The 15,538-nt window shown below is 50.6% G+C and overlaps 1 protein-coding gene across 9 annotated transcripts in view; it reads right to left on the minus strand.

Moving 5' to 3' along the window:
- CAPN13 (calpain 13) overlaps positions 1-15,538 on the minus strand; it is a 106,543-nt gene that overhangs the window by 46,475 nt on the left and 44,530 nt on the right. For all 9 annotated transcript variants that reach the window (XR_006059147.1, XM_042245950.1, XM_060413847.1 and 6 more), the window contains 4 exons: positions 11,891-12,065; positions 10,872-10,946; positions 5,939-6,024; positions 1,571-1,645 (listed from right to left, as the gene is read on the minus strand). Coding sequence is in view for 8 of the 9 variants with exons in the window: in XM_042245950.1 (XP_042101884.1) it covers positions 1,571-1,645; positions 5,939-6,024; positions 10,872-10,946; positions 11,891-12,065 (411 nt within the window). In the remaining variant the exon portion in view is untranslated. The remainder of the gene's footprint in view (positions 1-1,570; positions 1,646-5,938; positions 6,025-10,871; positions 10,947-11,890; positions 12,066-15,538) is intronic.

Genomic DNA, 15,538 nt, shown 5'->3' on the forward strand with positions numbered 1-15,538 from the left:
GATGGCTGTCAGTCTCTTTCTGTCCTGGGTCCTACACTGTGCTAATAAAGTCACTTTTCCATAGGCCCTTTGCCAAACGCTCTATTGAAGTCTTGTGCTGGTGTGTGCTCAATCTCTCTGCCATGTCCAACTCTTTGTGACCCCATGGACTGTAGCTCACCAGGCTCCTCTGTCCGTGGGATTTTCCAGGCAAGAATACCGGAAGGGTATTCTTGCCATTTCCTTCTTCAGGGGATCTTCCCAACGTAGGGATGGAACCCACATATCCTGTGTCTCCTGCATCTCAGGTGGAGTATTTACCACTGAGCCATCTGGGAAGCCCTTATCAGAATACAATGGACTCAACACCTAAAATCATGCCTCTGATTAAAGTTGCAAGGCTGAAAATATTTTTCCTTCTAATTTATATTTGTCCCTCTGATTCTCAATTACTTAGACCTAGTCTCTTTTTCACACATACTAAATTTTATTCAAATTTGTCACTGAAAAAACTAGACAATTCATCAGAGAAATGTCCATCTTATCCTTTACAAATGTGAGTGTAGGGCTGAGGATGTTTTTCAAATTTTTTAAAATAAAAAAATTTTAATGCTGTATTGAGGTGTAACTTATTAACAATTTTCCAATAGTTTCAGGTGGACAGCAAAGGGACTTAGCCATATATATACACATATCCATTCTCCCCCAACTCCCCTCCAACACCCAGCCTGCCACGTAACACTGAGCAGAGTTCCATGTGCTATACAGTAGGTCTTTGCTGGCTGTCCATTTTGAATACAGCAGTGTGTACATGACCTTCTCAAACTTCCTAACTATCCCTTGCCCCTGGCAACCATAAAGTTCATTCTCTAAGTCTGTGAGCCTCTTTCTGTTTGTAAGTTCACTGTATCATTTCTTTTTAGATTCCACATACAAGGGATGTCATATATTTCTCCTTCTCTGTCTGACTTAACTTCACTCAGTATGACATTCTCCAGGTCCATCCATGTTTCTGCAAATGGCATTATTTCATTCTTTTTAATGGCTGAGCCATATTCCATTGTATATATGTATTACATCTTCTTTATCTGACGATATGTTTTAAAGCATCTAGTCTTACATAGCTGCTGAGTTATGACACTGACATCTTACTCAGAACTCTAGAGAGAGGGCTGGGAGGTTAACCTCAAGTCACTCTTTTATGATTCATGCCAGGAAAGACTGTGGCACTCCAGGGTTCCAAAAAGACGGCAAAGAATTTACACGCCTGATAACCATGTATTCTGGTTGCCAGGAAACTGCTGATTTCAAAGCTTTAGTGCCAATATTCCTTTTCACCGTTAACATCTGCTGCAAGTTCTAATATTTCAGAGCTGAAAGGCCTTTCATGCAAAGAGAGAACACACAATATCCTTTTCAAAGCTTTGGTGTCTTGGTGGAGAAAATAAGCTCCTTCTATATAAGTCTCTGCAAAGCTAATCCTCATTCTCACAAAAGTTTAGGGAAAGGGTGGGGATTGAGGCTTTGGGCAGTGGTTAAAGATTTAAAATATAATAATAATAATGAAGTGCCAAATAATAAAATAAAGTACCAAAACTCGCCATTGTCCTTATCCTCATACAGCTGGCTTTTCCGCTGGTCGTGGGTTTCCTGCCACTCCGGAGACCTGGGCATGGAGAGACAGACCATAGGATGAGATCTCCTAGGATGTTTCATTTCAACCACACGTGCCCTGACAGGGGCCCTTTGCACAGGCCTCCAGAAGTTTCCAGGTGCGAGTGGACAGTGTTATTCTACCTGACAATTCTTTCTATGCTGATAGCTTCTACACTGTCCCCAGCCTTATCCTTTTTCCTGAGCTTTAGAAGGATACATGCTATGCTTCATCCCTTGTCTCCACCAGAGCCCCACCATGACCTTGAAATCAACCTATTCCAAACCATACTCACCCACTGTCTTCTCCTATTGCCCAAGGGAGAACATGAAGGGTTATTCTCTCTTGTACCCTCCACGTCCAAGCCATCACCAAATATTAATGATGCATTGATTCTACCTTCTAAACCCCTCTCAAAACCATCCAATTGTTTCCATCCTGATTGCTGTGTTCAAGAACCCTCACCTCCCTTGTGGACTGGCCTCCCAGAACTCAGTCCTGCCCACTTTCCTATTCATTCTCCACACCTCCAATCAAAACGATCTTTTTAAAGCAGAAGTCTGATTATGGCAGTTCCATAAACACATGAAGCACTGCCCCACTTCTCTCAGGATGAAGTTCAAACTCTGAAACAGAACTTGACCTCTGCCCACCTCTCCAGCTTTACCTGAGCAGCGACCTGTTCTCCCTGCCCTTGAACTATACACTCCAACAATAATGAATACCTTTGTTTCTTAGAAATGCTGGTCTGTTTGGCGGCCGTGGCAGCATCCAACCTCCACCCCACCTTGGCCTTCACCATGATGCTCCCTCTGCCTGGAATACTCCTCCTCCTTTTAGTCCTGAAGCCCAATAATTTCTATTCATTTTTCCTCCTAAAAGTTACTTCTGCTGGGAAACCTGCCTTGTCCCCTGTGGTGCCCCTCCTTTGAGCCCGCACAGCACACTGTACCACTCCTGTCCCAGCACTTAGCACCCTCTGATACTAGTGCCTGTATATTTCTTGTTGTCCCTCATTAGCCTCCAAGGTCCATGAGATGAGTGACATTGCTCAGCATTGCATAATATCATCCAACATAGGGCTTGAACACATGCCTTGGCATATAGTAGAAGTGAAGTGAAGTGAAGTCACTCAGTCGTGTCCGACTCTTTGCGACCCCATGGACTGTAGCCTACCAGGTTCCTCCGTCCATGGGATTCTCCAGGCAAGGATACTGGAGTGGGTTGCCATTTCCTTCTCCAGGGGAACTTCCTGACCCAGGGATCAAACCCGGGTCTCCCATATTGTAGGCAGATGCTTTACCCTCTGAGCCACAAGGGAAGCTGTCTATATTCTTTGAGCCCCTTTTTTGCTGGGGCAGGGAGTGGGGGAGAGGAAAGAATACTGGAGTGGGCTGCCATTCCCTTCTCCAGCAGATCTTCCCGACCCAGGGATTGAACCCGGGTCTCCCGCATTGTAGGCAGACGCTTTACCGTCTGAGCCACCAGGAAAGTTATATAGTAGAATGCCGGCTTAATAAACAATTAAAGCTGTCTGCTTCATTGGGATGATGCATTCCAGAAGCTAGTCCTAGGGTCCACAGCGAAGGATACTCTTATAGGCAGAAGGGAGTAGCTGTCCCTTCCTTTCGAGCCTGCTCCTCAGAGCAGAGGCATGCTCATAGGAGATGAGCCCCATAGGCACAAAAGTGCAATGAGATGTTTCTCTGGGAGTAACTTGCAGGGTGGGGCTGGGTCACCTCTGAGCCAGGAGAGCAAGGCAGGGACCACTCCGGCTTCTGGCTGCAGGCTGAGCCAGTCAGATGTGTTATTGTAAAATGGTAATTTTATAATTGAGTGATAATTACATTTTCTGCAGTGTGTAAGGGAAAATAAATGTAGTGTAAATCAATACGCTATTGATTCATGCAAGTTTGCCTTTAAGTGTGTGTGACTGAAATTTCCATTATGGTTGAGATTAGACCATCCACTCTCCAGTTCTTAAAAACTAGGGAGGGAATTGACCAGCGCATGGGGAAAGTGAGGATGCAGCCATGCCACTTCCTTCCAGCCTGGTCATTGGTAGGGGATTGCGAACCTCAGCCCTCAGTCATGATCCACCAGAGAAGGTGTGGTGGGCTCCACCCCCCATTTCTGCTCTGCACACTTCTCTGCCCTGTTCAAAGGCCTTCATGAACCCCAGGACTCTAGGGCACAAATCTAAACTTCTCAGCAGGCACCAGGCTCCCTGGCTCCAGGTTGTGACACGTCTTTCTCTCTCGTTCCACTGCCCCAGGCCAGCTTCCTGGCTCTTAACACACTAAATTACACACAATAAATGTGTCTAGGCACAGCAGCTGACACTTCCCTCCTACCTAGGGATCGCTTTCAAAGTGAGTTATACTCTTTTTTTTTTTTTGGTTGAACTCCATTCAATGCCATCCATCCATCCCTGAACAGACCTGCCCGTGGGAAGCTTCTCTTCCCTCATCTCTGGGGTTCCTAGTTGCCTTCACTGGCCATTTGATCTCTAGCACAGAGACTGCGGCCAGAACATCAGCTCGTGAGAATTTCTTGCTTCTTTCACTCAAGGAGGATGTACTGCAGACACCTTCCCTTCCTTTACTTCTGCTGTCGCGGCCAGCCCCAGTTAGGGATCCCAGCTAATCTGATTGCCCCAGCCACAGTGGGCAGCTTGGAGTGATGATTGGGAAGGTGGGGGGAGGGACTTAGTAGTGCCATGGACACCCCTGGGGAAGAAGAAAAGAACAGAGGTACAGTAAAAGGAGGGAGGGCGTCAGGGAGCAAAAATGCTGTCCAGTGGTTTATGATTTTGCAAGTTCATTCCCCTTGTGTTGGGGGAGAGGGGACTAGCTGCCCCTTTTTCAGAGGGTATCTGAGATCACAACAGGTTTACTCTAAGTCAGGTTACCTATTTCCTCTCTCGACCTTTCTCACGTTACTACCCTCCAGCCCCACTTGTGTAGGCACCTCAGCTGTTGGGGCTCACACAGGATCCCGGGACCCATACAGGATCACACACCACTCAGCCTGGAGCACAGGGGTCAGGACGGGGACAGGAGCAACACTGGCCTTTGCCTCCAGGACACGCTTCTCCCCACATTGATGCTCATTGCTTGTTAGGGCCTGTTCTCTTGTGTGCCTGAATGCTTTGCATTTCCTTTTGGATCATCTCTTCCTTGTGCTAAGCTGCCTTGGCCTCTGGACTCTGTCCATGGACCTAATACAGGTCCTCAGTGGCCTGTGGATGGGCTGGGCCTCACTGGAGGAGAGGAGCCAAGAGGAACCAGTCTGTCGTGGCTGGCCCTCCATCCCTGCTCAGGACTGCCGTGTCATTCTTAGCAAAGGGGTGGGGACCAGGAGTCAGTCCTCCTGGCAGCTGGGAAAGGCCAGCCCAGCTCCCCAGGAACCATAGACCACACAGGAGGGGGCCCACAGGTCAGCTGGGCCAGCGAGCAGCTGCCTGGAACACAGCCACAACTAAGACCCACTTCCTCCTGTCACTCCCACCACCAGCAAGGTGCATCTGGACTGATAGGGCAGGAGAGAGGACACAGGTGGACCAAGTCAAAAAATCAGCCAGATCTGCGCCTCAGTTTGCCAACTCCCCCTCTGCTGCTGCTAAGTCACTTCAGTCGTGTCCGACTCTGTGCGACCCCATAGACGGGAGCCCACCAGGCTCCCCCACCCCTGGGATTCTCCAGGCAAGAACACTGGAGTGGATTGCCATTTTCTTCTCCAACGCATGAAAATGAAAAGTGAAAGTAAAGTTGCTCAGTCGTATCCGACTCTTAGTGACCCCATGGACTGCAGCCTACCAGGCTCCTCCGTCCATGGGATATTCCAGGCAAGAGTACTGGAGTGGGGTGCCATTGCTTCCATCCTGACGACATAGCACCATCAGGACCTGAATCCCATGGGATCCTTTTATGGGCTGAGACTCCTGCTCTCCATCTCTGTCTGCCAAGTAGAACCCAGCGTCTGCCCTGCCCCACCCCTTTTAATTTTTTACTTTTTCTAGGTAGTGTATGAGTTCACTGCTCTGGTGTACCCACTGGAAGACAGACACTGTCTCTTGTCCCACAGCTCCCATCCTGCAGTGTACTTAGTACAGAGTACACAGTAGGTGTCTACATGATACCTGGTAAGTGGCATCATGGGAGTGTGTGATGGATGGACAGTGCCACACAGGTGTGAGCTGGATAGGCTCGCAGGGAGCTCCATCTGCTGCCCTCATGGGCCAGGGTGCTCTCTGAACACCAGGTGTCCATGAAGGAGAGAGAGAGAGGTTTCCAGAAGCCATACCGGTCGCTCCAGCGCCCTCTCCATTCAGTCTTGCCCCAGGGGTTCCACAGGCGGATAAGATATTCCCAGCTTCTCCTGTACTCAATCTGCAAAGAACAGAAAAGGAAAACTGTCAGTGTTCTCCAGCAAAAGTTGGCAGAAAGGATATGAATGCAGCTGCTTTTCACCTCCAAGGACTAATTTAACTTCTGACCTCATTTGGCTGCAGCCAGAAGAAAAAATGGAAAGGAAAAAAAATCAATGCTTCTGCCCGTGTGGAGTTGGAATGAGATCGAGAAGAAAATGGTCCTTTTTTTTTCCTGCACAGCACCTTGAAGGCAGGTGCGGCTTCCTCATCCCATAAGACTGCATCCTAAAGCCTGCACCAGCTGAGACTGCCTGGCAGACAAACACTGAGGATGCTGCTGCCATGGCTGCAGAGGGGGAGATCTTTATGGGATCCTAGCCTCCTCCACATCTTGTTGCAGCTAGCATCTCTATTCCACAGAAATAGCTGCTTCCTGGCTGGCAGCCCCTTGGGAGCTGTGCTGGGGTCTCCACAGCACTGTCCTGAGCAAGACCAATAGACAAGGCTGATCTGAGCAGGAAGAGGACTGCCTGGGAATTGAGCCCTTCCCCAGCCTGCAGTTGGGGCGGGGGGCAGAGTGGGGGCTGCACCTGGCTCCAGCAGCCTGTCTCTGTAGGGCATCTGAGTGCTCTGAAATTTCCTACCTTCCTGGGGGCGGGGGGATGGGGGGGGGGGGGGGGGGGGGGGGTAGGGGGTAGAGGTGGAAGGGGTCACATCATTATCCCTCCTAGATACCGAGGTCAGCAAACCACTGAGGCCAGAGGGCAGGACTGTTTGTTGCAAAGTTAAAACAATCACAACCCTTTGAACCTAAGTTCCTGGATCCAGGAGGCCTCTGCCTGGGGAGAGGAATTAAAGCATGATTGAATTGCAGCTGTGATATTGATCGGTGTTAATGCTGTCGGAAGAGACAGAGGGGTGAAGAAGGGGAGGATTTGTTCACTGATTCCAGGTCAGAGGAGAAAGTTCTGAGTGGAATATTCCCATGTGGGAAAGAAACATGTGTGTGGAGGCAGGCCCAGAGCCAGGCCTGACTGAGCGTGTGATGTGTGCTGTAGCCTTCAATCCTCCCAGGTAAATGTTCATGTAACCCCGTCTTGCAGAGGTGGAGAATGAGCATCGGAGAAGTTAAGCAACTTTCCCAAGGCCACAGAGTGAGTGGCACAGGAGGAATTCTGATCCTCACCATGGTCAGTCTCCAAAGCCCAGGCTCTTAATTTTGAAATTGGGAGTGGAGAACGGATACAGCTGCTCCAGGGCCCAGCTCATTCTGGGATGTGGCTGAGACTTTGACCTTGCATGGAAACCCTGGGCGAGCATGTGATTACCAAAAGGGTGGTGCCATGAAGGAGCCAGGGGCTTCCCTGGTGGCTCAGATGGTAAAGAATCTGCCTGCAAGGCAGGAGGCCCGAGTTCAATCCCTGAGTGGGGAAGACCCCCTGGAGAAGAGTATGGCAACCCATTCCAGAATTTTTGCCTGGAGAATTCCATGGACAGAGGAGCCTGGTGGGCTACAGTCTATAGGGCTGCAGAGGCGGACACGACTGAGCAACTAACACACATACATGAGAGAGCAATGGGGTCAGAGAAGGTCACAAGAACCGAGCTTGGGTACAGTTCTTTTCTGTCCACTTCTGTCTGGCTGACACTGCAGGGGAAGGTACTCTGACTTTTAATGCCACATGAGATGCGGGTTCCCCTTCTATGCCCCATCCCCTGGGGCCCCAGGCTTTGTACATGGTATATTACTAACCGCCAGCATATGATGGAGCCCATGGAACAGGGATGTGAGAAACAATCTTCTGGTGGTCCAAAAAGCTTAATAAGCCACCCTCAGTGCCTAAGGGATAGTCAGGGGCTCAGGCAGGCATGGGAGAAGAGCAGCCAGTGACTGGAAGGGGCTGAGGCAGCACTAAATGATGCGTGCAGAGAAACACACATCCCCTTGCCCCGGGGAGTCACCGACCCAGCTAGGTGCATAGTAAAAAATGCCAATTTCATTTATCTTCCTGTCTGTGTCCCGCCCAGAGGGAGGATGAGCAGATTAAAAAGCATGTTGCATTTATGGGCTGGTTTAATCTTAGCACTTGTGGTCAGAGTTGTAAGCCCCTCTTCCTAGAGGAAGAATCTTTAATCAAGTTCTTGGGTCCTTGTCTGACTGTGTTACTTCTTTCTGACAGGGCTCTGTTACCACATGGGCCTTGGCCAAGGGGTTCAGGGGTCACCTTCAAGGCCAAGGTCACGGCTGCCTCTGAGAATAGGCGGGCTTCCTTGCGTTACTCTCCTAGCTACTGACTGTACCCTGACCCTGGTCAGATCTCTCAGAAAGGGAGCCACTGGGAAGAGGTGATCCAGGTCATCACTCCTGGGTAATAGTTCCTGGAAAGCATCCTCTTGAATGTGAGTTCCATAGGTGGTTAATAGTGACTCCTAGAGAAAATTGTTTCATGGCTAACGGTAGATTAAAACCAAGCTGCACTTATGTTGTTAATACAGGCCTTCTCAGAGCCTTTAAATGCTAACATCCAAATACTGCCTTCACAGAGTATCTCACCAGGCTGGCACTGCTGAGAGCACATGTTGGGAAGTGTTAGTAGCCACAGAACAGCAGGAATGGCGGGAATGGACCGTGCAGGACACACGGTCTTCATCACCTACTGTCACAGGAGACTGTCCTGTTCAGACTGCTCAATGCATTGTAAGAACAACTCAAAGCATGTGCTGTGGGGGAGAAACATCAGGGCCATGAGCAGCAGCATCAGGAGCCCAAACCCCAGCTAAACCCACACTTGGACTCCCCAGTTTGCCTCCCTGAGCTTGCCCTAGAAGTTTACTTGGCTACTCTGTCACTGCCATCCCCAGGCCCAGCCTTGGCAGGACTCACATTCCACAGCCATCTGGACCTCTCGATACACAAAGTGCCTTCTCCCCGGTGTTCAGAGGAGAAACAGAGGCTATCTCAATGTATTTAAGGGCCTTGCCAGGAATGGCCGGCACATCACACAGGTACCACGGCTCTTTCCTTCTAGGCCCAGTACAGATGTCACTCATTGATCACAGCTCTCTTTTCCCAGTCTGGAAGCAGAGCCAAAGTCTTGTCAACACAGTTATCTAGGCAGCAGTGCCGGGATCAAGGCTGGCACACGAGAAAGCCAATTTGCTCTCCCTAGCCTAGACTTGTCCACATCTGGGATGGGGAGCTTTGGGGGAGCAGAGCATCCATCCGTGGTCAGATGTGATGACAGTACTGTCTGTCTCCACTGAGAATTCAGAGAAGGGCGTGGCCAGTTCCAGATGAAGTGCATCGGAGCTGCTGGGACTGGGATCTTCTGTGGCCTGGGTTTGTCAGGGCCTCTTCCTTGCTTCTGAGAAATATTTGAGCTCCTCACATACATTCTATGATGGAGGATCCGTGATGTCATTTTCACAGGCCAAGAACAAATGCATTGATTCACTCAGGCAAGTGCCCACATCCATTGATCCAAGAGCATCTATTAGGTGCCTACTATCCTCCAGGTGCTGTGCAGAGGAAGCATTTTGGTCCTGATTTCCTTAGGGAGGTAGGCAGGGGGGCAGGAGACAGAAGGTATTGCCTCTGTTTTGCAGATTGGACCATTCACCCAAACACAAAACAGTGAAGCAACTGGCCTTTGGTCAATGGACAAGAGAGACAGATTGGCACAGGGAAGGGAGATACGAGAAACAAGCCAGAAATAGAAACTGAGGCTTTGCATTCCTTGCTCCATAAATACATGTGAAAAATGGACCCTGGGGTTTGTAACTCTGTCTCTTAGGCCCTAGAAAACATTATCAGACCTCAAGAGCTGTGAGAAATACAGGGATTGTGGTGGGGGTAGCATTTGTGGGAAATCATCACAAGACCAGAAAGGACGTTCCCTGCATGTCTGCGTGATGAGCATAGATGGGAACTGAGGAGACGTGGTGTCTGAGCCCAGCCCCTGCAAGCAGCTATGCAACCCTGACCTTCCCCCCCTCAGGCCTTGGCTTCTCATTTATGAATGAAGGAGGCTGGACTTAAGTCATGTTTTCCAGAATAAATGTTACTGCACACACTGGTGACATGCAATTTTGTCCAACCCAAGTCGGTTGTTGCACTGGGGAGAAAGACTGTCCCCTAAGAGCCACCCTCCCCTCTTTTGTGGGAATAAAGTTCTAGCTGGGCATATGGCAGCCCTACCAGGTATGTTTTCCAGGTACCCCTGGGCCTTGGGGTGGCCCGATTAGGTCCAGACTCATGGGATCTGAGAGGTGTGTGCCTGCATTGACACATGCCTTCCGGATGGGTGTGTAAGTGTCCCCAGCCTTTCTCCTCCCCAGGCTGGGAGATGAGGAGACCGGAGGCCGCTGTTCTGGACTCACAGGTAGAAGCCCCATGTTACAGATGGCAGAGCCACCTACCAGCTCTGGAATCACCTGCTCACCTGAGGCATGAACTTGATCTTGTTTGAGCCCCTACATTTTGGACAGTCTTTGTCATAGTTAAGTTGGTATGTAGCAAATAAAACCCTTTCGGGACAAACTCTCCTCCAAAGTCAATTGGGTAGCTATTCTGCTTTCTTCTGGGGCTAATCCCCCAACCTGGCTAGACACTCAGCCTCTCTGAGGACATTTAAGGAGAGTAGATCTCTGGTTGGGGGGTGGGTGTCCCTGAAGGATGGTAATACCAGACACCAGAACTTTTGGACCAATAGAGGGAATGAGGTTGTCCATGACAGGCCTGGGCAAAGCAGAGGCAAGAGTGATCAGTACCCGTTTCAGCTTTGCTGGGCTCACCTTGGCATGCGATTCTGATTCCTGTTTAGGGGAGCAAGAACCCTGGGGCACCGTGTCCACAGGGAGCCTTACCTGCTCAGCGCCAGTCACTGTGAAGGCATGCCGGCTCACCAGTCCATTTGCCATCCTCATGGACTCGCTTATGGGCTTCAAAGGAGAGAAGCAGACCAAGCAGTAAACACTCATGTGTTCTTCAAAAAAAACCCCAGAAAAGCACAACTCACTCAGCAGCTGAGCTGGGGCTAGATGACAAGCCTCCCACTGACTCACGCTGGAACGCCATGTGTTCCTGGATCTCTTTCCTACAGCAGCGGAGTTTGAAGGCTGTAGGGTGTCTGAGGCTCCAGGACTTCATACCTCAGGTGACCACCCTATGACAGACAGAAGCCCACTGGGTCCTGAGGACCTGGGCTGCTTGCTTTTCTCTAATGGCTTGTTATCAATGAGACATATCCCAACACATATCTTCTGGGCATTTTGTGGGAGTCAGGAAGACCTGCCACCTCCAGGCCATGAGGAATTGGGATTTAAAGTGCATTTTGGTTTCAGGTGGTGTTTCAGACCAGGGGCGTGTGACTCAAAGCCCACGTGGTTAAAGAGCGAAGGAAGGATCTGCCCGGATCGGGCGCTGGCTGCCTTGGAACAGAATCAGATAATTTGGAGGGTCAGCCAAGCTTTTCACAATGGGGGATGCTGCCTTTGCAGTGCTGCCTTTACAGCCAGTGAGAATCAAAGGGCCTCCCCCGATCACTCTGAACCCCACTGCTTCTGGTCACAGGGAGCAGTGGGCAAAGGCTTCAGCATTAGACGACAGCGCCTGAAGCCCTGCTCAGCCGCTTACCGGCTGTGTGATGCTGGGCGTTTCACCTAGCCTCCCTGAGCCCATTTCTTCTTCTGTAAGTGAATTCTGTGCTCCCTGTTTCATGGAGGGCTATTGCGAGGATTAAACGAGGCAGTGTCAACAAAGCACAGCATCAGTGCTCCATGGTGGTCACTTGGCCATTCCCCTTACTAACTGAATGGGCCAGTGGCTGACCACTCAGGGGTGAGGAAAGGCTTGAACAGTGTAACAAGATCCCTGACCCACTCACCCCGGCCAGGGTGCCGCAGGTCATCAGAGAGCCTGCCTCCGCTGCCGTCTTCACCAGCGTCATCAGGTCAGGCGGGGATGAGTGCAGGCTGATGTTGGTGACCACCCCTCCCGTGAGGTCCACCAGGGCATCGGGGAGGTAGCCATAGTGCAGGTTGGCATAGGACCCATGAAACCTGAGAAAGAGGAAGGCAGATCAACCCCAGCGGTGCCTCTGGTACCTCCAGGAAGGGAGATAGCACCCTGGACCTCTGTGTATTTCCCAGGGGAAGGATTTACCAAACCACCCCTTGGCTGTGGCCATCCGCCCAACTTCTGTCCTCCTGGATAAAGATTCTAGCAATGTGCCACCCTTATCGCTTCTTTTTCCTGGTCCCCTGGGCAGTCTCACAGGTGGCAGCATTATATAGAGGTTAGGAATGCAGGTGCTGGGGCCACAGGCCAAGGGTCAAATCCCAATCTCCCCAGATATTTAACTGCTTGACCTTATCTAAGTTACTTAACCTCCTAGGACTGGGCTTCACATAGTGCCTGGCACATGGAAAGCTTTTAATAAAGACTGGCTGTTAATACAATGAGGATCCACTGTTTCCTGTTTAACAACAGTGGTAAGTACTGGCTGTGTGCATGGTACTTTGTATTCAAAGACAAGTGAGACCTCTGCCCTCCAAGAGACCACAGTCAACAACTCTGATGCCCTCTGTGACCATAAGCAGCCTTAGTCCTTACTCTTGTGTAAAGCTTGATGCAAAATTCCCCCTTCCATCCTCAGAACTAACCCTCCCCCAACCCCAAGAATCATCAGGGAGGTGATGTCACTGAAGGTAACACAGGTGAGGACGAGGCTTCCATACACATCCCCCATACATACCAGCTAAACTCTCAGACCCATGCTCCAAAGTGCCTCTCCCACCTTCCCACGGGGTTTCTGCTTCGGGACCCACACCCCGAGAAAAGCCCAGCCTTACTCCTATCTTGCCTTCTTCCCAATTTTCTCCCAACTGTGGCAGCCCCAATCACCTACTGGTGAGGCAGTCTCGACTCAAGAGCCAGTCTGCTTGGGCCACCTCCTGGCCTCCCCTGTCATGATGTCTCAGGCTTGGGCAGGAGGCTGAGCTTCTCAAGGTCCCCTCTGCTCATCCAGGGAACGGGCTCTTGCAGCGGTGCTGCCAGTAAAGCACAGAGAGCATGTGGAGCGGGTCTGGCTCACGGAGGTGTGCTTCCCGTGGGCATAATCGGGACAGCAAGTCCCTGCTTCCCTGCTTCTACTGTCCCCCCTGAACAGCAGCACTCGCCACCGAGATGCTCTCCCCTTCAAAGGACACGTCAGGTTGCTTGGCCTTCCTTGGGTGTCTGTTAATTATGAGAGTGCGTGGATCAACTTGGAACAGAGAGGAAGTGACTGGAGGTTCTGGGAAAGTTTCTGAGAAGGGGCACAACTCTGAACTAAGTTTTATCCAAGTAAGGCTATGGTTTATCCAGTAGTCACGTCTGGATGTGAGAGTTGGACCATAAAGAAGGCTGAGCACTGAAGAACTGACGCCTTCAAATTGTGGTATTGAAGATTCTTGAGAGTCCCTTGGGCTGCAAGGAAATCAAACCAGTCAATCCTAGAGGAAATCAACCTTGAATATTCATTGGAAGGACTGATATCGAAGCTCCAATACTCTGACCACCTGAGGCAAAGAGCTGATTCATTGAGAAAGACCTTGATGCTGGGAAAGATTGAGGGTAAGAGAAGTGGGCGGCAGAGGATGAGATGGTTAGCTGACATCACTGACTCAACGGACATGAGTTTGAGCAAGCTCCGGGAGTTGGTGATGGACAGGGAAGCCTGGCGTGCTGCAGTCCATGAGGTCACAAAGAGTCGGACATGACTGAGCAACTGGACAACAAGGAGAGTGGGACAGACACTCTGGGGAGGAAGAACAAGTCAGGGAGGCTCTGGAGCCAGAAGAGTGTGGTGGAGTGGGGCCAGTGATGGACTGACTGGTGCTCCTGGGAGAGGCAAGATTGATAGATTACGGGGAAAGCCTACAGCAGGGGCCGGACGGATGAGGTCATATTTGGTTTGAGAACTCAAATTCCTGTCAATGAGGTGACCTGGAAAGTTTACTGTGGGGTCCTAAAATACAGGCAGGGCAAACCCACAACAACACGAGGTGAGCCGGGCTGGGTGGGAGACCCTGCCACCCATAGTCAAAGCTGTCTGGTGGGCATGTTCCCCATCACTGCCTGGTCACTTGGGCCCTGGCCAGGGATCTCAGCTTTCCTGTCCCTGACGGGCAAGCAGTAGCCAAGCCCCTCCCAGGGAAAGCCCTGGCCTTGGCTTGCTTTCTGGTGATGAAGGTCAGGCATGGGTCCATTCTGCTGCCGCCTCTACTGGGGCCCATGGCCTCGGATAAGACCCCTCCCAGTCCTCAGCCCTTTACCCAGATCTGCTCTGGGGCCCCTCAGACATCTCTCTCTCAGCATACTTCCAACTCTGCTGTTCTCTTCCCCTGAGACCCCCAAAATTCACATAAACCCACACCAGCAAGCACAGATAAGCAGCCGCTCTCCGCAGGACACTGTCCCAGGTACAAACACCATGGATGCTGAGAAAGCCTTGTTTTAATGAAAGCAAAGGACCCACAGAACCCAACGGCCATTCTACAAGAAACAGATGACAGATGGATCTCGACTTGTTATTAAACTGGTTCTAAATCTTATCTCCCTCTCTCTGACTAGGGTTATGTTTGGTATTAGACTCTTATCTCTGTGATGTTTGCTGAGTCAACTGCAAAGCTTCCCTTTGGTCACGATTGTGCCCAGGTGGGTCTCAGTATATCTGACTCACTTGATTTTCAACATGTTTTCAGGCTCTGGGTCATAGATTAAGAGGGCACTGAGGGTGCCAGAAGGTCACCAAGACCAGTGAACCAGTGAAGTTGCTCAGTTGTGTCTGACTTTTAGCGATCCCATGGACTGTAACCTACCAGTCTCCTCCATCCATGGAATTTTCCAGGCAAGAGTACTGGAGTGGGTTGCCCTTTCCCTCTCCAGGATATCCTCCGGACCCAAGGATCAAACCCAGGTCTCCTGCATTGCAGGCAGACAGTTTGCCGTCTGAGCTACCGGGGAAGCCCAAGACCAGGGTTTTAGAATCTATTCCAGAGCCCACCAGCGTGACCCACCTCCCTTGCTGCCACACCCCGTTCTGGCTTCAAATAGAACTGCACTAGAGCCACACCAGGGAGGCCCTGCTGGCTCTGTCCCGTCACTCCAGGGCCACGACCTCAGTGTCTACAAGCCTCGTCTTGTTATCTGGGCTTCATTTTCAAATGCTAACGTCCAGCTCTTCCTGACACTGGAAATGAGCAACAGCTTCAGTTAGGAACAAGGTGGCTCAAAAGAAACAATGTACAAAAACAGTACTTGCAATGCACCCTCCAGAAGGACAGGGACTGGTGGTGGTGTATAGGATTGGAACCTTTTTTTAGGGCCCACAACTGCATGGTCCCAGGTCTTCAGTCTTGCCAAATAATGTCTGATCACTTGACCAAAGACCTCAGCAGACTCAGCTTAATCACTTTCACCTGCCATCACATCACTATTCGGAGTCTTGGCTTCCCCATATGAACCAATGCTTAAGCACTGGTTAGGAAGA

The sequence above is a fragment of the Ovis aries genome, chromosome 3 (genome assembly GCF_016772045.2).
Source record: "Ovis aries strain OAR_USU_Benz2616 breed Rambouillet chromosome 3, ARS-UI_Ramb_v3.0, whole genome shotgun sequence".
In the NCBI taxonomy this organism is placed as follows: domain Eukaryota; kingdom Metazoa; phylum Chordata; class Mammalia; order Artiodactyla; family Bovidae; genus Ovis; species Ovis aries.